The 23,856-nt window shown below is 52.2% G+C and overlaps 1 protein-coding gene across 9 annotated transcripts; it reads right to left on the bottom strand.

Moving 5' to 3' along the window:
• Positions 1-450: 450 nt before the first annotated feature.
• Positions 451-23,037, bottom strand: mark2b (MAP/microtubule affinity-regulating kinase 2b). 9 transcript variants are annotated; one of them, XM_029839709.1, is made up of 21 exons: positions 21,709-23,037; positions 16,506-16,673; positions 15,766-15,819; positions 14,916-14,964; positions 14,744-14,809; positions 14,469-14,539; positions 14,120-14,176; positions 13,246-13,482; positions 13,011-13,130; positions 12,840-12,939; positions 12,648-12,778; positions 12,395-12,469; positions 12,099-12,156; positions 11,833-11,984; positions 11,644-11,738; positions 9,756-9,905; positions 7,211-7,477; positions 5,546-5,572; positions 3,417-3,455; positions 2,768-2,877; positions 451-2,659 (listed from the first exon to the last, which is right to left on the bottom strand). In XM_029839709.1, exons 1-21 carry the CDS (start codon positions 21,757-21,759, stop codon positions 2,310-2,312), a joined length of 2,427 nt encoding a protein of 808 aa, XP_029695569.1. In that variant the 5' UTR covers positions 21,760-23,037; the 3' UTR covers positions 451-2,309. The 9 variants fall into 9 exon arrangements, with proteins under 9 accessions (XP_029695569.1, XP_029695570.1, XP_029695574.1 ...); XM_029839710.1 differs by having other exon boundaries at positions 12,648-12,760; positions 21,709-23,036; XM_029839714.1 differs by lacking the exon at positions 12,395-12,469.
• Positions 23,038-23,856: the final 819 nt, after the last annotated feature.

The following is a 23,856-nucleotide window of genomic DNA, read 5'->3' as shown; positions in this document are numbered from 1 at the left end:
GGTCTTTGGCCGCTCCCGTCGGGACACGCCGCGCCTCGTCAGCCGACCTGGCCGACAGACGCACAAGCGAGCGATGTCCTCCACACGTCGGCGGACGCCTCGAGGGTTGACACACGTTTGGCTTTAAAGCAGCTTTGCCTTTTGAAGTTAACGGGACTATTTTTCTTTACTGCTTGCGTGTACTGTGAGACGTTGTTTACATTGTGGAACTCTTTGTGCTTGAGACTTTTTTTTCTTCAAAATTTAGAATAAAGAAATGACCAAATTGTAGTTTGATTTGTACGTTTCCTGGTAAATATCCCACTTTAGAGAATAAAGAGCAATTAGCGCCCCCTGCTGTTCGGGCGGGGGGTGATCCGTCAACAATCCTTAACATCACCTGAAAAAAGGGAATTTTCTTTCACTTTTCTGGGCATTCCTGTTTCCCCATAACATATTTCACAAGCAGGATCATTATATCATTGTTTTTATTACTATCATTGTAATTTTTCATCATTTTTATCTTTGCACAGGAAAAAAAAAAAACCAATACATTTCTCAGGAGTTGATCGCCCCTCCTGAGCCCGAACCCACCACTACAGTTACAGTTCGCTCAAAACACGTTGAAAATCAATGTAAATTACAGCAATGTAAAACGCAAATAATGTCAAATCAACCCTGAAAGAGATAATAGAACAGCAACAGTCAGAATAATAATTAGAATCCAATACCCAGCACCTTACAATGATCGACTCAAAGAAAAACGTATTAAAAACTGAAGGAAATAATAAAACAGTGTGTCATCGTGATAGAAAGAAAAGTGTTAAAAGTTAAGTTTGACTAACAGGACCCAAAAGTTGGACCTCTTTACTCTAAACCCCTCCCCGAGTGTGTGTTTTTCTTCAGACAGGAAGTGGCTTCTTTTGAACATGTACATGCGCACAAGTCTTTCCTGTTTTCTTTCCCCCGCTTCTGGAATATTAAGGCCTCGAACGCTAAAAAGGAAGAATAAAAAAAAAAAAAATGGCCGAAGATCAATGAGCAGTAGTGGTCGCTACCATCAAACGCCGTTAGAAATGGCGAGGGCGCCTGTGGGGGCGGGGGCGGACCTGATATACTCTCCGTGTGAGCGAGTGTGTGTGTGTTTGTGATAAAGGTGCACGAGACTAGAACAGAGAAGACGGCGATGATATGATACCCCGCCTCCCCCCCCCCCCCCCCCCCGACAAAAATCTGTACAAACCCAAAAGTTTCTCGACGACACAAAAATATATTATCAAATCAAGAGGAAAATAATTCACCATTCATCGTCATTCTTGATATTTTTCCAGTGATCTTGTACAACACACACAAACCGTCTCTAAAGGCGCCGTCTCCTGGACTTTGGGGGGGGGGGGGCGGCGTTGACATTTTGAATGTGAAGGCGCGACGCTACGCCCAGCGAGTCCCAATAAAGGCAACATAAAACCATCAGTACCCCCCCCCCCCCCCCCCCCATCACCCTTTGTCTCCAGTGAACAACTCGACTTTAAAAACTGTAAAAGACGACAAAGCGAGAACATTCAGAAGTTCGAACTGGCCTCCGCGCGATTAAAAACACGAGGGAGCGAAACGGGAGTGACGAGGCAAAGCTGGATGTGTTTGTGCTGTAGAGAGAGAGAGTGTGTGTGTGAGAGTGTGTGTGTGTTTAAAGTTCACTTTAGGGTAGGAGGGCAGGATTGTGCAGGTGGGTGGAGAGGGTCCTTAATCCCACCACAGCAAAGTTCGTTAATCCTTTTGTGCACGTGTGTGTGTGTGTGTGTGTGAGTCCCGGCTCGGCTGGAGTCTTTTCGGGAGAATCGGGACTAATTCAATGGAGTTTTCCAGCAAAACAACTTTGCCACCTGTCTAATAATTCAGGAAGTCTTTGTTTCGGCTGCCCCCCCCCCTGAACCCCCCCCCCACAAACAAACAAACAAAGAGACGTGACGGCAGATCCGTGCAGAGAAACTGAATAAATAGCAGGAAGGAGTAACAGGAGTGGTCGAAGTGATCAAAGTGAGCCTTGGAACATGCACAGATGTGGAAACTCGAAGCTGTACGTGGAGGGAAAACAAGAAGAGCGCGACCCCCCAGCCAGGAAGAGAGAAGCCTTCCAACGTAAGTGCGTCGCAACTTTCGGACCGCCGGGTCTCTGGAACCAAAGCAAAACATCTGGAAAGGAAACATTTCTAGTGTCAGAACCAACGGCCTCGTTTCGGACCCTCGTCCGCGTGACGGCCGATACATTTTTTTTTTTCTCTAAACTGATCCCCAACCTCCGCGCTCGCCCCCCCGCCCCTCGGCGCCGCTCACAGTTTGAGCTCGTTGGCGACCTTTGAGGCAATGTTCTTGAAGGCGATGGAGGTCCCCGAGATGCGCTTGAAGCGCACGCCGTTGAGGGAGAGCCGCGGCAGCTTGCACACCTCCATCTCCCACTGGACGAAGTCGTCGTGCGCTGGGTTGCCCGACACGCACAGCAGCATGTAGCGCTCGCGCTGCTCGTACTCGCAGCTGTTGGAGTCGAGCACCTTGCGGATCTCGCGCATCATCTCCGTGGGCTCCATGGAGGAGGTGGTCTTCATGGACCAGGTGAAGCGGAGCGAGCGCGGCTTGGCGGCGTCCTTCTGGCTGGCGATGGCCGGAGGGGTGCCGGTGCCGCCTGGAGGGGGGGGGGGGGGGGGGGGGGGGGGGGGGGGGGGGGGGGAGGGGAGGGAGGGAGGGAGGGAGGGAGGGAGGGGGGGAGTCGCACGTGTATGCGCGGACTCACCGGTGTTGCCGGATCCAGGCGAGGAGCTGTTCTCGTCGTTGTTGGACGAGGAGGAGAAACCGCCTCCGGATGTCTTCTCCGACTTGTCCACCGTGCTGCTCAGCATGGACCTGTTGGGGGGGGAGGGGGGGGGGGCACGACAGGACAGAGACGGATGAGATAAAAGATTCGTGAGGGGAATTTCCAACCAAAAAAGGGGGAGGAGGAGGGAGGAGATGATGACGGACACGAAGACGACGACAAACAGATCTTCCAAGTGCCCCCGTGTGCGTTGGTCTCGCGTGGCTTTTTGCGTCGTGAGGTTTCGGACGCGGCGGCTCGCCGACAAACACACACTTGGGTACTTTTGATTTGGGTTCCCGTTGCACATTCACACGCACGCACCGCCATGCAGGTACGCTTCCACACCAGCACGCTCGCTTTCCAGGATGCTAACATTCGCCGCTAACGTCCCCGTCCCGATTGGTCACCGCATCACCTCCCATCACCAACCAATTAGCCCCGGCTGCCCCCTCCACTCCGTCCCCAGACATTCACACCAAGCTTTCAGATCAGCTACCAGATCAGCTCCACTCTACTGATTAGCAGGCGGTTTTCGGAGGATTTGTGGGGGGTTCCTCCCCCGTTTTCGGGCTGTTCTGTGCCTCACCTGCTCCCCTCATCCTGACCCTCTCCCTCAAATGGACTCCTTGAGAGAAATCAACAAAAGTTTAGTCTTTTATTTTGAAGGGGCCTGCGCCAACAGGAAACAACAGTCGTGCTGCTCGCCATGCCCGCCATCATGTTCCTTTCCAAACCTGGACACACTCAGGTGGAACGTGCTCTTCACGGATCTAATCTTCTGCTAATCTAGCAGGTAGCTTAGCAATTAGCGGCAACTACAAATTCAGTGACTCTTCTATTTCTAGTTTGTCCAATGGGGCCTATTTGGACCGACACAGTTAAATGGATGCCGCTCCTATATTTGTGTTTTAAACCTTTTAAAGGGGCTAAAATGGAAGAGTGGTTAGAAGTCATGTATGGAATGGACCGGAACATAAATGAGGAGCATGATGAGAGCGGGTCATGTGGCTAAAGGAGGTTAGATACATTTATTTACCCCCAGCGCTGCATTAAAACCTTTATTAGTGACACTGGACCTGCGCAGATAACAGCACTGTGGCGAACATTTATGTCAAAACATCCATCACACACACACACACACACACACACACACACACGCGCGCACAGACACAGGAACACAGATGACTCATGCCAACAGTGGAGGGGAAGTAAAAACCCAAGATCGGAGGGTCTCAACTGAAAACACTGCTGTTTTTGCCCCATTAGCAAAGAACTAAAAACGTGAATACCTCCTGCAAAAGAAACGTGATTACAAACGGAGCACATGGGAAAGGATGTCAAATCATACGGTGCCATTTTGCATGCCCTGCATGGGTTAACCAAATATGAAAGGATGCAAAGTGGCTCCCAGAGACGACGTACTGTGACACTGGGCCTAAATATAGCTGCACTGGTCCAGACTGCAGCACAAATGCATCGACGCATAAGCTGTAACCACTTACCCCTTCTTTACATATGCTTTAAGATCGTGAATGTTGCCTCTTAGGTTCGATGTTATTGCAAAAGAAACGTCAGATCATAAATTGGGAATAAATTGCGATACACCCCACGGCCGCCAGGGGGCGCTGCGGTCTGATTGAAGGCTGGCTCTACCTGATTTTAACAGCATCCAGAAAAGTGTGAACTCCAAGTTCAGCACAAACTAATGAGTGAAGACGACTCCGCCAGCTACATAGATCCCGTTACATTAAAAAAAATAAAATAATGTTTTTGTAGTTGCATGAAATGTAGATGTGTGTCAACAGAATAAAGGTCTGTTGGGTTTTTGGTTTTGTTTCAGCCACAGTAGGTCAAAGCCATCCAGTTCTGTTGCCGTTGCTGTTAGAGAGCCAGTGCCAGAGTGAGAAGAGTGATAAATGAAAGAGTGCAGCCTCCGGGAGGAAAAAAATAAAAAAAAGATAAAATAAAAAAATAAAAAAAAAGAGTGCAGGCTGAGAGAATCTGCGGCCCCATCCCTCCTGGGTCCTCTCCTCCTCCATCAAAAAACTACTCAACTACAGCCAGAAACTGAGAACAGTAACTTATAACGGTTGGATAAATAAATAAATAAATAAATGAGAACCTTCTGGCCAATTAAAACCTGACTTTAGCAAAGAGTGATGAAAGTTAAAAAAATGAGGTGGACGTGGGGATGAGAGTTAGCTCGGATAACGGTGAGAAAAATGAGATCAAAACGATCGATTAGTGGATTGTTCTGACCTTTCCAAGGTCACTTTGAGCTCCTTTTGTTTGGTTTTTTTCCTCGAAAGTTCTAACTGGAATCACAAATGGAGATCTAGGTGGGAAGGAAAGGTGCCAACGCTAAACGAGGTCTGATGAGGCGGGTGGGAGGGACAGCGGAGGGGCGAAACAGGAAGTGGGGTGAGGTGTTACTGTGCCAAATGGAGAGTGGAGTGAAAGGGAAGTTAGTGTTGAACATTGAAATAAATAAAACAAAGAGGGGCCAAAACGCGGCCAACCTCAGGGCCAACCGTAGAAACAGGAGGAAGGATGAGGCTCAAGGCATAAAAGGAAAAATCTCAACGACAAGCAGCACAAAACACCAGAAGGGGAGGAAATATGTGTGTATATATATATATCAAATATATATAAAGAGGAGAAATATATGGATATAAACCAAGGGGTTATGGATTTAACATTGGGGGTGATTCCTACCTTCTTGGAAACCTGAACGAGAGATTTCTACAAAAAAAGAGGATAAAGAAAAACAGAAACAAACGTATGTATAAAACCGTAGATTGATGAGGTCACTGCAGAAGACATGCGGGTTTTAACATTTGTGTGGCGCTTCCCCGCACCTGCAAAGGAGCACCGGCGAGGACGTTTCAGAGCGGGCCAGCGGCCTGGGCGTGAGACCGAGCAGGAAGGAGCGGAGCTCAGGTTATACGACACCGCGGTAAAACACACTCCTGTGCGTGTGTGTGTGTGAGACTGTTAACGCTGTCAGAACCACCTCTGTGCGAGTGTGTGTCAAGGTGTCCCCACTGGTGGTATTTATAGTTGAGGGAAAAGTGATATCTCCGGCGTAACCATGGATACTGTCGCCACGGAGCTACAGTATCTCTGCGTGGGAGGCCGAGTGTGCCGGCGCTCGTACCTCCGCCTCACCCGCGCACGAAGCAACACCCGGACCGCCTCCTTCCTCAAATCTGGTCTATTCGGAGGCCGGCGCTGGCGAGGCCGCTGGAGCGGCGGCGCCGTTTGCGACATTATTGACACACCTCGAAGTGTGAGGACACTTCTGCAGCCGTTGGCTTTGTTGCTCTGCTTCGCCGCGTTCTGGGCCGCACCTGCTGCCACTTCCTCTTCCTCCTCCCCGTTTACTTTCTTTTCCCTGACTCGGCCGCGAGCTGCTTTTAGCCGCCTTCGGTCCAGGTCTCAGTCGGCAGTTCGGTCTGTTTCGAAGGACCCAGAGGGAATCTGGTGATCTTTTCCCCCGTCGGGACGCTCAGATGCGGCCGATTGGACCCGGTTTAAACAGGACCTCCGGTGGTTTTTAATCATCCAAATGCTAAAGCCATTCTCTCAGGTTATTAAGGCCACAGCCGACGCACCAGATCCTCCTCATCTGTCAGCAGAGTCGGATCAGAGCCGCACGTCCCTCCAGAACAAACGAAAGCTTCTATAAATATAAAAATATAGTAGCTTTCATTCCAATCAGGTACCCCCGAGACGAGCCTCAGAGCCGCGGCCCGGCGCATAAACAGGGCCCCGGCCGCTGAACCCAGAAACCCAAATTGCCCCTGGTTGGGCTAAATTACAGAGGAGGCCCGGCTGGGCGCTTTCCCCGGCTTTCTTCTCCCCGGCCTAGTGATGGGGTTGAGATGAGGGCGGCCGCTTTAGAGGAAAGATGAAATGAGCATGTGAGCCGACTCGTAATGCAAACCCGGTCATTTGATGGTTTCTTTAGGGGGGGAGTGGGGGGGGGGGGATACTCGGAAAAAGGTTTTGGGTGGGAGTTCCTGGGCAACAAGCAGACCGGGCTCTGAGATCTCTGCAGCGAACGCCACAATAAAGCGGGGGAAATTAATTCGGTTCCGGTTTGTTCCCACAGATCATCTGCTCGGATCTGGAAGATTCATTGAAGCTCTTTGAAAGATGAATTGTGGGAAATGAGAACGCTTTGAGTGGGGGGGGGGGGGGATGCATCTGACATCAATTTCACGTTCTGCAACGCTGGGAAAAGCGCGGTGGCGTTTGGGGCCTAAGCTACGCACACGCTGTGCCTATCGGTGTCGGTCCACACGTCCTCTCTGTCCTGTCGGTCTCGCACGTGATCGACCCGCTTCTGCTTTCTCGGGATCCTCTCTGACCACTCACCTGCGTACAAACTTGGATGTGAACTTGCTAAAGATGCCCGTGGCGCCGTGGGTCCTCCGGGCCTGGGTGTTGCCGTGCGACAGCGACGGAGACGCCGGCCCGCCCGGGTAGGCGGAGCCCTGCTGGTCCCGGGCACCCCGCTGCTGGCCTGCGTGGAATGTGCTGCGGATGCCCACCCCTCGGGAGAAGTTGGTACGGTCCGACGCGGCGGTGCTGTTGATGTTGTGGGCAGATGGGGAGGCGCCAGGTGCCCGCTGAGTCGGGGCACTGGGGAGCGGAGGGGGGGGGGGGGGACGAAGGAAAAGGGAGGAAGAAAGGTTGATGCGGAAAATGAAAGACAAAGAGGTGTGGAGGTTAAAAAAGAAGAGGAAAAGTATTAAAAACGGGTAGGCGAAGGAATCAGGAGGTGTGGGTGGTCACACGGGAGGAGAGAAACAGGGAGGTGGTGGAAGAAGAGGGGATTGGAAGGAAAAGGTGGGAGGACAGGGGGGGAGGACAGGGGGGAGGGGGAAATCCAGTTAGCTCATGTCACTTCAGTCTGATGCAGACTCACCTCAGGATAAGTTCATACAAATTCTATATTTGATCCACATCCGCTCACTCTGATATTACACACAAGCCCACAAGTCAGCCAAGACCCGATTATACACACACACACACACACACACACACACACACACACACACACACACACACTTAATCCTCAGTTCTGGCCATGAGATTGAAAGCGTTTCAAACCACGTTCCCTCTCTCTCAAACACACACACACACACACACACTGAGCTAAAAGCATGGCTTTACTTCTTTTCCTCTGTGTGTGTGTGTGTGTGTGGCAGTAGAAGGCCTGCAGCAGACGCACGAACAAGCATCAAAACAGCCGTTCCTCTCCTGGGACCGAGCGACCACAGCTAAATACTGGGTCAGTCAGGGAGTATTTACACAATTAAAGCGTTCTTCCGTCATTAAACGATTGAAATGACGAGCCGGTGCAGAACTTCTACTACACTTGGCGTTTCAGCACACACTCACTGGCAGCGACACAATATGGGGGGGGGGGGGGCTCTGCAGTTATTGATAACTTGTTTCTGATGGTGCTGGACGTGCGTCTGCAGCCGGGGGTGGGGGGGGGGTCCTTACGGGACGCCTGATGCGGCTCCACATTAATGCAGATGGAATCTGACATGTCGTTCCGAAGGGATCGGCAGATGATCTGTGGGGGATTTCGGGGGCACAGGCTATATTCTGAATATAGGGGCCTACTCCTCGCTCGGGGTGGGGTTGGAGGGGAAGGGGGGGGGGCAGCTTACGCGCTCCAACAGTACCTTCTCTCCAGCGTTCCCAACCAGGTTCGGAAAAGGCCGAGCTCGCTGCTGAATGGCGCATGCAACAGAACGAGACTTCAACACAGAGCAGACAAAAGCCAGAGGGCCACTTTGACATTTGCTCGGCTGGAATTTCAGCCTGACATTTGCGAACGGCCCTCTTTTGCCCCCCCCCCAAACTGTCACAAAAGGGTGTGGGGGGGGGGGGGTCAGTATCCGTGAGAACGGCGTGAGCGGCTGGCGCTCACGTGACGTCCTAGCTAACAGAAGAAGGATTTCCAGGAGACGGTGCGGGATGAAAATGTCAAAGTGGCCCGACAGGACAGAGACAAGTTCAAGCAGGCAAAGCTGGACCACACAGCGACACACACACACACACACACACACACACACACACACACACACACACACACACACACACACACACACACACACACACACACACACACACACAGGACTGTCTGGCCACTGCATCATGTCATTCATCCACTGTGGATTTTCCCAGGCAATTCCAGAGCTAAAGGAGGTTTAACTGGCAGATTAAACGGGAGCACCAAACAACCTTTAAGAATTTAAACCAAAAAAAATAAAGACTTGAGGGGGAAAATGTTTAAAAAATAGCCAAAACATTAAACACTGTTTGACATGTTTTTGAAAAACACATCCTGGCGAGCTTCAGTGAATAAATCCCTGTTCATGGATGAAGCTTAAAAAGGTGATTTAGTAGAGACAGAAGGTCCGCTCTGGCCCTTTATGCGTCTCTTCTCTCCTGTCAGGAAACAAAGCTGGGTGAGAAAACACCTCTGTGCTGGCAGAGGGTGAAAAACCTGCTCGTCTCGTTCTCCACCTCTGCAGCTCTGGTCCACGCCGGCTCAACGTGAGCTGTGAATGTGAGCCGCTCGGCCTGAAATAAATATGTCAACAACTGCACATGACTCTCGCTGCTGCGCTGTTGCTAAGGAACCGCCGAGTGGGAGAGGATCTGAAAATCCACAGATATTTAGGGTGGCACCAGAAGTGATTAACGCCGTTTCTTGTGTTGAGACGGAAGATTTAATCATCTCTGCTGCCTCCTCATAGTTGTGGCCACTCACGAAGGACAGAACACAAGACAAATATCATACAGGTGTGCTTTTTGACCTTTGACCTCTCCTAATCTCAGTTAACCGTCCCTCTTCAGGTTTATGCTGGATGGATGAGGAGATGAGGCTAAAGAGACTTGCCTGGGCCGCGGTGCGTGCAGGTCAGAGGGGCATGGATGATTGGAGGAGGACAGGGACTTGTGGTGGCGGGGACGTGAAGAGGAAGTGGAGGAGGAGGAGAGGACGGCTGCGGCTGAGGCGGTGGAGGCGCGGGAACCCGGAGTGTTTAGGCTAGGAGGAGGAGGAGGAGGAGGGAGGGGAGGGGGGACACCGAGGGAAGCAGCCCCGCCCAACACGCACACACACGCGCACGCACACGTGACCGACGACGGACGAACACGTCACGGAAGGACACCAGAGAGACGCACACGGACAGTCACACAGGGCGGGGTTCGGTGCGTGGGTGGAGAGGTGAGGTTGGGCTTGGTTAGCAGCACTTTTAAAATCAAACACAGTTATGGGGGAGGGGGGGGAGGAGGAGGAGGGGGGGGGGGGGACAGGGCAGACGCAAGACAGACGAGAGAACGGAGAAAACAGCGAGCAGCTGATAATCTGTTACACAACCTTCAACGTTTTTAGGGCTTTGTTTGGGTTCTATCACACCCACTTGGTAAATGACCCCCCAGGCCAGAAACTTCTCCAAACTCATTGCCCAAATATTCAGAATATCACTCTGGAAACTGAAGCTGCAGCTGATAAATTTGCCTTGATTCAAACTGTATTTCTAACAGCTGTTTCCTTAACACTCTCCTGAAGGAGAGAGGTTGCTACGGGCAACCAAGCTCCGCATGTGACGAACGCTTCTAACCAAACCTGGTGCGACGCAAAGGAGGAGAGAAATGAGGAAAAACACAGAGACTTTACAGAAGCTCGTCGAATAAAAAGCCCGAACTGGTCAGACTGGGAATATTCTGACTGGTGATGGGAAGCACGTGTGACGTGTATGTTAAAGACTCTGTCGTCACGTGGAAGCCTTTTCTGAAACAGCAGAAGCACGAGAAGCGCACAGCGCCGCCGAGACTTTGTGTCCCATCATAAATGTTCCTGACGTCCTTCAATAGAGAGAAAAATACATCGATATAAGACGGGAAACTAGCAAGAAAATTGGAGCTCAGAGGAAGACAAAAGAACACCAGAAGAAGGAAAAGACGGAGAGAGAAGAAAAGACAAATTGGGGAGGGGTGACAAGTATAAAAGCAAATAAAAACTTTCAAGCATTAATCATGATCAAATGAAGTTAATGTTTAAAACCAGATGGAAACCACTGATTTAGCGTAGCATACCAAAGCTAACAGACCCCCCCCAGTTAATCCAAAAACAACATTTCAAATCTCAAATGACCTCGCCATTGCTTTTGGTGCGGCCAAATTGTCCGGTTCAAAACAATCTCGTGGTTTTTATCCGTTGAACGGAACCTTTTGATGCCGAGGGCGCCGCACTGGAAACGAGGGGTCATTTGAGATCCAACGTACGAGTAATAAAGTGAACGCAGCTTCACAGGAGTGGTTACCGTTTGGCTTCATGTTTAATGGAAAAAAGCACACAAAGCGCATGGCTGGTTAAAGTATGATGGGTATCGGACAGTGTGATTTATTGCCCATATCATAAGAGCTTAAAATGGTTGGTGGGGGGAGAAGATGGAGGGGGATTAAAGGGGAGAGCTCTAATGTAGCAATAGCATCGTGGCTAATGCCTGAAATTCAAGGCCTAAACTCTACCGTTGTGGTTTATCTATAATCTACTTGAGGTTTGGCCTAAATTTGAGAAGGAGCCCGAGTGGCCTGACCAGCCCTGGCAGGAAGAGCTCTGGGTCTGTCGGGGCCAGCTGGCACGGCCCCGGGCCCTGGTGGCCAACGTCTGGGATCGGGCCGCTGAGGCAGCTGTGGGACTGATTTACTTTGTGTTCCAAAAACGGGGCCGCTTCTTCCTAACGCCGCGTGCGTGGCGCCGCTCGGTGCCGTTGGTTTACCTGTCCTTGCCGTTCTGGATGCCCTGACCCAGCGTGGCTCTCTCGTTGAGAGGCGAGTTTCGACTGCGACCGGTGCCGGTGGACAGGATGCTGTTCTGGAGAGAGAAGAGAGACGCGGAGCGGCTTTAAAAGCAGCTAAATAAAGACCAGCAACGCTGCCTCGGGATAGCGCCGTGCTCCTGAACTCACGGTGGAAGGCGTGGCGCTCTTCTTACGGTCGGCTGAGACCGCGGGGCTGGCCGGCACCTTCGTGGTGGAGCTGCCCGACGAGCCTTTCCTCCCAGAATCCTCTGCTGCGGTCCTGTTGTCCGCTTGTCCGCCCCTCTTGGAGTAGGAAGACCCTGGTGCATCACAACGATGTCGTGTTTAATGAGCCGAACCACGCTTGTCCATCACACACACACACACACACACACACACACACCCTCCTCCCTGCCAACACACACCAATCTCACCCTGTTCGGTGGCTCTGCGGTTCTTAGGGTTCTGGTTGGACGACACGCTGCGCTGTACCTGAAACAACAGGACGACAACAGCGCCGCGGTTAGCATGACTCCAGCGTCGCTGGAACGTTCCTGGGAAGCGTGTGCGTGCTAACAGGCAGAAACTAGATCAACAGTCGTCACGAGAGCGGAACCAAGCACCCAGAAAAAGCACCGCGGCAGAAAGGAGGCTAGCTAGGAGGCTAGCTAGGAGGCCCGTTTGTAGCAGCGGCCGGTGTAATGTTAAGACCTTGTTGATCTCATTGTACCTTGTGAGGCGCAGAAGGGGCGTTTATGTTGCTTACTTCACTTCCTGGTCTAGGCTTGATGCAACCTTCCTCCAACTGATGGCAAAAAAACAAATCTGTGGTCTGAGTGCAGTTCAAGAGGCGTCTGGGGTACAATTCTGGGACTAAACACACCCCCTGTGACACGGGCGTCTTCAGAGCTCAGACAAGCTGACGGCACGGCCGTAAAAACTGCATCTTTATCTATTTCGAGGGGAAAAGGAGAAGTGCTTACCTCGGAGTTCCTGTAGTCGAGAAGCAGATACGCGGCCATCACGTCGTTGTACTTCTGGTTCACCAGTGAGTCCTGGATCTCCTCCAGGGAGAATCCCATTTGTAGCATAATATCTAAATGGAGAAGTGACCCTATGTGTGTATTATTAAAGACAGGAAGAAATCCAACCTTTCTGAAACCTTCTATTCTTACCGGTTTTTTTGGGGTCTTTATAATCCGGCTGGGGTTCGATGTACGGCTTGAGTTCCTCGTCTTCGTAGCCCACGTTCATCCACCGGTCCCTCATGATCTGCTGCTGGCAGAAGAGGCTTTTAGTTTGGGCGGATTTCGCCGTTCCCCGGCCTCCTCGCGGCGCGGACGTACCTCGAGGCTGCCTCTTTTGGAAGGGTTCAGGATGAGGAACTTCTTGAGCAGGTTCTCGCAGTCGGTGGACATGTAGAAAGGGATCCTGTATTTGCCGCGCAGGACGCGCTCCCGCAGTTCCTGGTGAGGGGCAAAACACCGTTCAAACAGTCGATTCGCTCTTCAAACGTCCACTTCCTGCCTTCAGGACGTCTCAAATCAGCTTCCCGTGATGCTACAAACTCCCCTCCCCCACCTTGAGGTTCTGCCCGTCGAAGGGCAGCGAGCCGCTGACCAGCGTGTAGAGGATGACCCCCAGGCTCCACACGTCCACCTCGGGCCCGTCGTATTTTTTGCCCTGGAAGAGCTCGGGGGCAGCGTACGGCGGGGAGCCGCAGAACGTGTCCAGCTTGTTCCCCAGAGTGAACTCGTTGCTGAAGCCGAAGTCGGCGATTTTGATGTTCATGTCTGCGTCCAGCAGCAGGTTCTCGGCCTACAGGCGGAAATATAGAAGTATAGAAGACCAGAACCGCTAGCTTACCACGTCTTAAACGCCTATTCTGGGGCGACGCGTGCAGGTTAGCCGCCTAGCTTCTGTACGAGCCACCGGGCAGAAAAGCCGGCGTCGCCTAGCAACAGCGTCCCTCTCCCTCTTCGCCGTTTTTGAGCGAGAACGCGCGCATGATTTAACATCACGGATTCCCTTTTGACCTCCACGTGAACTAATAAACACAAAATGCGATGAAACGGACATTTTAACGCGTTTGTTCCGATTGCGCAACACCGGTCGAAACAGAACGCCGGCTGGCGTGAAAACGAGCGAGGTTTGAGATTAGGAGTCCGCGTCTCACAGGTCTGCCTGCTGGCACCGTAAGAGGATTTCCAGCTGCATAACACCGTGAACCTAAACGCCCCGGGAACCCCGAACCTGGGCGCCGACTCGTGTGAGAATAAATCCGGCGAGTTGCACGTACGGGTGGGCGGGTCTTACGGAGGCTTCATGTCAGATGATGGCGGACGTTGGTTAATGACATCTCTCATTAACCAACGTCCTGGTGGTGCACGGGTCAAACATTAACGAGGAGAAGAGGAAGAGGCGGCGTGCGACTCGGCGCCGCGTGCGTTCTCACCTTGAGGTCTCTGTGGACTATACACTTCTGATGGCAGTACTGCACCGCTGACACGATCTGTGGGGTGGGGGGGGGGGCGAGAATGAGACATTTACCACAGACAGCTGAAAAATACATGTACTTTTACTCACACACACGTCTATGTATGTATTTCTATATTTGTGAGGACTTGGGTTGACCCTAACCGTCCCTCTTGACCCTCTGACCCCAGTTTGACCTCACAATTCAATCCTATGTGTGACCAGACCGTCGGGGGTTCGAGGACCAGCCCAAATGTCCTCACTTTGCTAGTAGGATGAGTATTGTGACGCTTCATGTGTAGCCTGCAGGTGGAGACGCGAACACACACCTGTCGGAATTTGGCGCGAGCTTCTTTTTCCTTCATCCGGCCGTGGGCCACCAGGTAGTCGAAGACCTCACCTGGGGACCAGAGGAGACCAGGTGGTGGTGATACGACCGCTCTCAAAGTCTAAACTTGTTATTCTGCAACATCTTATTCATTTATTAAGTCTTCAGCTCCGTTTGGGGTATAAAGGAAAACGGAGAGTCACTCATTAAATTCTAACACAGGGGGGGGGGGGCGAGGCAGTGGGGGGGGGGGGGGGGTCACAGCAACACACTTACCTCCACTGGCGTACTCCATTACCAGGTACAAAGTCTTCTCTGTCTCTATGACCTCAAAGAGCTTCACTGGAGGTGGAGACAGAGGAGGGAGTCAGATACGGGGGGGGGGGCAGAAGTTGAGAGAAAATAGGGCAATAAGAGCAGCTGGGGCAGTTGATGGTGGCAGCCTCACCTATGTTGGGGTGATTCAACAGCTTCATGATCCTCACCTCCCTGAAGAGCTGTAACACAACAACAAACAGGCCCCGCAGGTTGTGGCATCAGAACCCGTCCAGCCAGTTTCAGCTTCGCCCGTTTCCCTGGGCGACGGGAGCGAGCGAGTGCGAGCGAGCGAGCGGACATTTGATGAGGCCGAAAGCGCTCACTTCCTGTTTGTGGGTGAAAGGACTAGAGGGAAAACAAACTGATGTGGGCAGTTACGACACATCGGGGGGGGGATGAACCCAAATCTGGGACGGCTGAAGAGACGCTGATCTGTAGCTGTAATTAATTAACGGACGCGCGGGAACTCGGCGCCGACTTCCTGCTCGTCCGTCAGCTTCGCATTCGAACGTTCTCCTCGTGTGGACGCACCGGTGTCGGGGGGGGGTGTGCGTGTCAGAGGACAGACCCCACCCTGGGGCCATCAAACGGCGGTAATTGCAGCCCGCTTCCTGTAATTAAAACTCTCCCTGACAAACGAGGCCACTTGAGAGCGAAAGACGGAGTTAAAAGAGAAGCAGAGCCGAGTTGTGCGTCTGGGGCCAGACCCCACTTGCCATCCCATAATCTGGCCTCCTGTCCTGCTGTATTACTAATATTGTTATTATTAGCATCAACATCTGGACCCCCAACCTGATTTCCAGCACTCTAAACCCCCACGAGGACGATAGCTAATGTGGCTAATCAAAGCTCCCTGGATTAGCGTTAGCATTAGCGCGTCCATCGTGGCTGCTGCGTGACTGATGCTGCTGGATTTTCCGCCGCCGCTTCTCCCGTCGGTGTGAATAAACAAAAGGTCACGTCGAGCGGTCGGGACCCACCTTCTGCAAACTGGACGAGTTGAGCTGCGTCTTGTCGATGATCTTCACGGCCACCTGGAAGCAAAACGCCGGCTTTAATTTGAGACGGGAACCTTTTCGTGCAAGTCACATTTGTTTTGTGCGGAGGGATTCGGTGGGGAAAGGTCAGAGGTCACAATCAACCCGGGGCCGGAGCAAAGGAGAGGGACGCTATCTCGACGAGGACGCCGAACTCTTTTACTGCCGACCTTTCATCCACTCCTCTTTCAGGTTCTTCTTGTCCTCCGACGCTCCCTCGCCGTGTTTGTGCGGAGTCACGCGGAGCGTTATCAGGCCGTCGGGCCCGGCGCTGTCACACATTGACAGAGCCCGTTCGCCTCCCTGGCTCGGGGACGGGCGGAGACGGGGACGGGGCTGGACTTTAGACGCCGCCCGATGCACGCACAGCTTTTTCAAACATGTTAAATCAAATGTGGAATTCTCAGCGAGGCGTTCGGGCGGCCTGATGCTGATCTGAACTCCCACCGTAGCTCCAAAGCTACGCTAACCCAGGCTGCTGACATTAGCATGCCACATGGTGGTAAACCGTTTTTTAAAACATTTTTATGACCATTTGATGAGCAAACGCTTATCTTATGCTTTTATTATGAAGGATTGTCTCAGGACGAAGGCAAATAAACTGATTTTCTCTAGAATTTGCCCCCCAAAAAATGAAAAAGACAGTTTGAAATGGCTCTTAAGGGCCAAATGTGTTCGCTCACCTCCTTCCCCGTGAGGACGTGTCGTGCCAGTTTGACCTTGGCGAAGTTGCCTTTGCCGATGGTTTTCAGCAGCCGGTAGTTGCCGATGTGCGGCTGGTCCTCCGACGTGGTCGTGGAGACCGAGTTCCGACACCGCGACATGCTGGAGCGGCCGGATGACTTGGACTCCTGGGGAGGCGGGAGATCAAAGCGTGGCGTTAGCTTGACCGTTGAAGCTAACAGTGAACATAAAGGGCATTATCCAAATTAGTTGTGGGAAGGATTCTCGTCCCAATACCCGATATTCCGCTTCAATCCAGATCGTCCTTGGCTAGCAAGGAAATAAAGGCGGCGGCGAAATTCCATGGAGCCACCAGAGCTTCCCAGGCGAGATGCACAGAAGCAGCACAGGAGAACAGGCTGGACTCCTCCAGCTCCATCTACCCGATGTGTGACACTTTCCACGCGCACGTTTTTGTGAGTACACAAGATGCAGGTCAGGCTGGTCTGGACGGGTATTTAGAGCCTCGCTAGTGCTCGATTAAAAAAAACCCAGCTAATCTTGAGCCGGTGGAACTCGACACGCACATCCAAGCCGACGTAAATTAACTTTAAAGTCACTTTCTGGAGTTAAAAACAGACACGGAGCGTTCCGACGGGCACGTGTGTACGCGGAAAGAAAACAAAACCCTGCTGTGCTGAGAAGTGCTGCAACGGTGATTCGGTTTCAACTCCAGGAAAGGGTCACGGCTATTTTGTGTGTGTGTGTGTGTGTGTGTGTGTGATCCCAGATGACAGGTGACTGGGATCAGGGTCAGGGGAGAGGACGGATGGCTCCAGGGTGACGATATTCAAACCCACGCGGTCGTGACACAAAAGCTAGCGGGCCGGGAGGTGAGCACACACCCGGGTCGGTCCGCGGCGAAGCGCTGACCCAAACCGTGCACGTGATCTAACTTGACTACGACTGCCCCCCCCCCCCCCCCGGTCATCTCGGACACGCCGTTATGTCACGTTTCCTGCCGATTCTTTCCCTCCTCCGACCTCCCGCCTGTTCCATCCTTTCACGTCGGCCTATTTTTGCCCTCCGATTCTTCCTCTACTTTCAGGGCAGCTGCGGGCCGAGGCCCCCCCAGCCCCTCCCCCGGCCCCCTCACAGCCCCCCCGACAGTGGACGTCGGCGTCGTGTCCTTGCGTTGCTCTCTGAATCCATAAGTACACCTGACTCACAACACTGCACCGTTAGCTGGATCAGGAGCTACTGCTAATCCCGAACCCAATCTGAGCGCTACGGCGATAGCTGCTGGTTTTTTCTTAAAAAACCAAAAAACCCCATCGGCGGAGACACGTGAGCAGGCTTCCTGAGACAGGTTGTAGTGACTCAGTTGCCATGGAGACGTGTCGCCTGTCGAATCCTGCCCTCTGGCTCTATGTTGCTGTGTTTTATCCTTCAGTTTCTCTTTTCACACCGCTCTCGCTCCATTTGTTTCGTCCTTGGAGGACGCCGATACGGTTCCTTCTATAAAAGCGTTGTGGCGTGGAGGTTTCTGACGAGAGAGCGCCAAAAACACGCTACATGTTCTCCAACACCAAACCACAGCTTTCGAACCGCATCGAGTAGCCCCTAGCGACACGTTTGCATAGCCTAGCTTCGCCTAGCTTCACACTGCTCCCGCAGTCGCGCAGAAAAGTGGACCGCGGGACCCGTGTTTGCTCAACGGTCGCCACGGCGAGGGCGATACGCTCGGCCCTTCGCCCTTTCTCTGCTGCTACGCAACCGCCAGGAGTGTGAGGTCCGCAGAGTTTTCACAGGATGACTCGAACCTGATAAGCGCACGTGTAGCGAGATAGACGCAGGCTTTCCTCAGGAAAAGAAAAGAAATAATCTGGACGGGAAACGCCTCGGCTGTTTGCTTTATTAATCTTATCCGCCTGCGATTCTGTGGTTGGGTTCGACACAGCGAAGCACGTTAGCCGCGTAGCATCACAGCAGCGGGAGGAAGGTGTAGCGAAAATCCCAGCGCTGGTGCCAACCGTTTGCTGTCAGGCTGTTAGCGGTAAGTGGGGGTGTACTCTTCGGTTCTTTTGATGTCTTCTGCTACACGAGCGGCGTAGCACAAGACAAGCAGCTAGTCATTAGCGATGGCGGTTCTAGTCGGTCGTTAGGCCCCACTCTGTGCAGCTACTGCTGCTCCTAAAATCAGCAAAGCTAATCCTTCAGAAACGGGCGGAAGATTTACGCTAAACTAGCATACGTAGCACGCCTCGGTTCTGGAAGCCGAAAGATTTGGGCGATGGAGATCACGAACAACCCAACTCGGGTACACACGAGCTTCACTACAATCCAGTGGAGAACTTCAGATGTACAGTTAGCTGCCGCACCTAGCGCTTGGCTCGACAGGAAAGGCCTGTTTTACCCTCTTCCCCTGGGACTAACCGGTAAACTGTCACACTCGGCTGCGCCCAGGTAGCACGTGCTGGTTAGTACGCCTGGAGCCGCCCAGCTTGTTAGAGCGGGCAATTCCAATCACGACTAGCTACCTGATTGATTAGCGGAAAAGAGACGATTAAATGGCGTTTTTTCTTAATAAAACCCCAAAACCCCGGCGGTAGGTTCCCTGTTGCTAGGGGGCCTGGCTAGCTTTGTCTCTGTTCTTCTGCCTAGCGACCGGCCTTGCGAGGAAAGGCATAATTTATGGTTTCCTGGGCGGATCGTCAGGGACGCGCGCGTCTGCCGCTAACGTGATTCATCCCGCGGAGGCATCAATGAAGGTGGACAGGAAGGTGAACGGCCGCGCGGAGAGACGCACCTGCGTCAGCGCGCACAAAGAGCTTCTCAGTCATTGGGATTGGGTTTCCACCTCAACGGCTCGCGGCTCACACGGGTGGGGGGGGGGGTGAATCCGCCCCGCCGGTCCCGGCGCTCCCGTACAGTGGGGGCTCTGTCCTCCGCGGCGCTCTCCAGCCAGCGGCGCATTATTTTTTAAATGAAAGTGGTAACGCGGCACATTTCCTCGCATCGATTGAATTAGCAGCATCGTAGGACGGACGAGCACGGAACATTTGTGGTGTGTGTGAGCACCAAGTGTTCCCCTTATTGAGGCTGCAATAACGAGCTTTTCTTTACATTTTGGACCGGCTTTGCTTAATGATTCTGCAATTAAAGAGCTTTAAGAGGCAGTCGTCACACTTTAGGCTCCTAAACACAGCTGATCGACAAACTGGCATCGTTGTCCAAATACTTTTGGAGATATCTCAACATTCCTCAGGTGCATCAACAGAAACACACAAGGGCCCAAACCTGATGGTCTGGTCTCATTTAAGAGGGATTTTATACCTTTACGTAAAGGGAAAATGACGACACTTTCAGGCTGCGCCGCCATCCTCTCAGAGGTGGCTGGATGAAGAGAGTGAGGACTGAATAACAGGAAATCCGACAGACGGGGAGGTCGCGCCTGGGGAAGAGCGCGACCGCTGTAGCCACGGGGTGCAGCCGAGCACCTGCGACAGCATCAAGTTCCTCAAACGGTGCCGCCGGACCTAAAACGGCACCATTGGGCGCGTCCCGCGGAGGCTGGTGTCGCATCTTAACACCACTTTTGGGCGTCTCTGGCCGCGGTTTGGCAGCAATTGTCAACGACGACGAGGCGGAAACGGTGTCGCTAACGTTAGCCTCGGTTCAGACGCCCCGTTTCTGGTGTCGCTAACGTTTGCCTGGTGGATCAGACGCCCCGTTTCTGGTGTCGCTAACGTTTGCCTGGTGGATCAGACGCCCCGTTTCTGGTGTCGCTAACGTTCGCCTGGTGGATCAGACGCCCTGTTTCTGGTGCTACAGGCTAAACGCACTGAAAGGCTTAAGCTGAGCCACACAACTCTAAATATCCTTGATCGTTTCACTTTGACAAAGGAAATTCAGTATCTGACGGCTTTAGCGAGGCTAAAATACACCGCGGCACTTAATTGCACGTTGGACCTGCATTTTGGGCTCTAAAGCTAAAAGAGCTCAGCAAAACAGCCAACGCTAACGTACGGCCGGGCTCAGAAGCCTGTCCAGCAACAGTGCACGTTTCGCGTTGCGGTTGTCGCGTGATTCCTGGAGTCTCATGCTAACTTGGCAGCCCGTGTGTTACGTAGCCACATAAGCTGAAAGAGAGGAGCGCCGAGAGAGGAGCCAAGTGTGCTACCGCTATATTGGTGCGCTTATATAACCGAATGCGTTGTTTATGACCTCTGTCACAGGTAAGGGTGTGTAGCCACGTGCGTCACTGTGTGTGCCTACACTTATCTGACTACGTACGCGCTGGTAACTGCTTTCCTGTAAATGGAAGCTATTGTGTCTCACACACACACACACACACACACACACACACACGCAGTGAGAGATCGTGGTATCAACAGAAAAGGTTTGTGAGTGATGACAGCAGAGATATTTTAACCTGCACATCCGCCGCAACGGCAGTGGCGGCGTTTCCTACATCTGCAGTTCCAACATCACATAGGAGAGTCTCCATTTTATGACTCGTCCGGTCCCAAAAGGCCGATCCCAGATCCCGGCGACACCTATACGCGCCCGGACACTCGAGAACCACAAATATAGACTTGGGGGGTTAGCTTAGCGTACGTGTTGACATCACCCGCTGCTTATTCTGTCAACATGCAGAGGCACTTCCCCCCCCACCCATCCAAGCGCTCATCACATGACGCCGTCATGCTCGTCTCGATCGCCGCCGACTCTAATCGGTTGCGCGCGTGCTGCGGCGTCAGCAACGCGATGATGCCCGACAGCCTCCGCGACCGGGAGGCTCGACATCTCGGCAGGAAACGGTCAAACCCCGGCGCCCGTCCCTGGTGTCGGATCAGACGTCCGACCTCGACGGGCGCCGATATTAGCAGATATTCGGCTGGACGCTGCGGCGTGTTCGAGTTGGTGCGATGCGTGCGGGGAGCGAGCATCGTGAGGAGTCGAGGAGGAGGACATGCCTGGAACACACAGACTAAACAAATATCTAACTTTGTTCCTGTGAGCAGGGAGTGAAAAGGCCAGTGTCAAAGGCTGATGAATCACTGCTGTGTGGCGAAGACAAGAGGGACAAAAAGGCACACAATGGAGGACCATGGAGGCCATTTAAGGGCCCCTGACCACAGAAGAATTTCCCCTGCAAGACTCTTTGATAGCCAACCGCGGGGATTTCATCTGGGTGCATATCAGAGGGTTAGATCTTACCTGCCCGGTGGAATTCTCAATCACTTGCACCAGTGGGATCCTTGTTGACATGGTTGCAAAACTTGAGGATGCCGAGTAGGGAAAGCAAAACGAGAGCGAGTCTTCAGTGTCTTTGGAGCATTCAACGACTGTCTAATCGGTGGCTGAGGGAAGTTTCCCGCAGATGTCCAGTGCTAGCCAGCTAGCAGCACGACGAATAGCCAGTGAATCAACAAGTTGAATCCCTCATCAGCGGATAGCAGACTTTAGCCAGCTAGCTGGGACCTAGCATCAACCGTACGCCCCATGTTTGTCAACAAGCACCAAAAAAAAAAAGCCAAAGGTCTTCTTTAACTTCGATGTTGATAAGGCAAAAATGTGTTCTCAACTGACAGACGTCAACGAGTTACCAGAGCCAGAGTTAGCAGTCGGAGCTGGTGACGTTAATTCGGCTAGCAACTTGGGCTAGCTTGAAGAAAAAAGTTGAGCAATGGTTAGAGCAAAAGACAAGGTTCAATTAGGTGGCTAGCATGCTAACCCGGAGGCTAACAAACGCCACAGGAAGCCTAAAATGTCGCCAACCTGTACGACTCAAAGTACCCAACGTCGTTTTCATAAGGCAGCGTCGCTCTTTTCGTTTCGAGACAGGGATAAATCCGTATCGGTTCGAAAATCGGCTCCGGGTTCCAAGTTCTAAACTTTCAGGCCAAAGTTATTCCTGTCGACGTTTCGACCTTCCTACCGCAAAACCATTTAAAATGTCCTCGGTGAAATATCCAGGGGAGACTCCGGGGGGGGATTAAAAGTACCATGTAAAACAGTCACATGGCAGGGGGGGGAAAATAAGCATTAATTTGTCGCGCTAGCTATCAGCCTGCCCATTAGCTCGTATGGCGAGCTACTTCGGTATTTATTCCGAGGCTGATCCGGCTAGTTAGCTTATCCCCTGCGGCCGCAACTGCCGGGGCGACTCACAAAACTCGCCCCCCCTCCACAAAAAAAAAAATCCACGGAAATCAGCAGCGCTCTTCCCTGTGTTGCGTGATTGGAATAAGGTCGTTCACCACTGCTGCACTGCAGTGTGGCGATGGACCAGTCCGTCCTGTCGGTGCACCGACTGCTGGGCTTTTTTTCCCCTCCGTTACCGGCCGTCTGAAGGCGGGATCATCAAGTTGTAAAATCCATTATCAACGCACCGGGGGAGGGGGGGGGGGCTTTTTTCCCCACTTTGGAGCTGCGTGGGACAGAGGGACAGAGACGAGGAGCCGCGTCCGAATGCAGACTATGCGCACGATCCCGTCCTGATACCGGAACAAGCTCGCACCAACATGGCCGCTTGCACCACGACTCAGCGAAGGGGACGGGGAGGGAGGCGCTTCGGCTCCCCTCGGCTCCGCTCGGCTTTTTCCGGAGCCTAGACCGCAGTTCCCCGTTCAACAATAAGACAGGAAAAAGGATGTATTTAAATATCATTTTAATATATTTCAAATCATCTCGAGGTTTTTTTTCCCAGTTCACAGTGTTAAATAACCAGACCGGAAGGTCTGACGTGGTTTATTAAGTCTCAATGAAGCTTCAAAGTTGAAACACTAAGTATTAGAATAATGTTTAGGTGTAAATTCATAAAAGGTCTTAGACTAATACACAAAACAGATGTAAAACAGATACAGCACAATTCTCATCCGCTGGCCAGAAATATGAGTAAAACAAGCGATATTTACGGATATTTAAAAGTAATTCAAAGGTTTCTACTGGGATACGAATAAAATGTGCATCTGTTGAAATGCACTCATAAAGATTTTTTTTGGGGGGTGGGGGGGGGCACTAATGGGATACTGGAACTTATATTGCCATATCTCCTGTAGCCAGCCTGTCTTGTGCACATGTGCCGTGATTCAGTTTGATATCTGCGCTTAAAACAGGGTGAAAATACAACCAGCCAGCCATTTTGACAATCACACGAACCGCATGAACTTGCACAAGTGCGTTTATTTTTAAGATTTTGCGGTTGGCGCAGCGGTTGCGCGATAACGTGCCTCGGTGTCGCCATCTACAGGATGTGTCCCCACACTACACCGGTCGCCTACTACCTGCAGCTGGTGTTTCAAGCGCAGTTGGATGATCTTTAAAAAGAAATCTGGTTTTAATCTGGAGGTTCACATTCCAATT

This window comes from Takifugu rubripes, chromosome 8 (assembly GCF_901000725.2).
Source record: "Takifugu rubripes chromosome 8, fTakRub1.2, whole genome shotgun sequence".
NCBI classification, from domain to species: Eukaryota; Metazoa; Chordata; class Actinopteri; order Tetraodontiformes; family Tetraodontidae; genus Takifugu; species Takifugu rubripes.
This window is presented reverse-complemented; position numbering and strand designations above follow the sequence as displayed.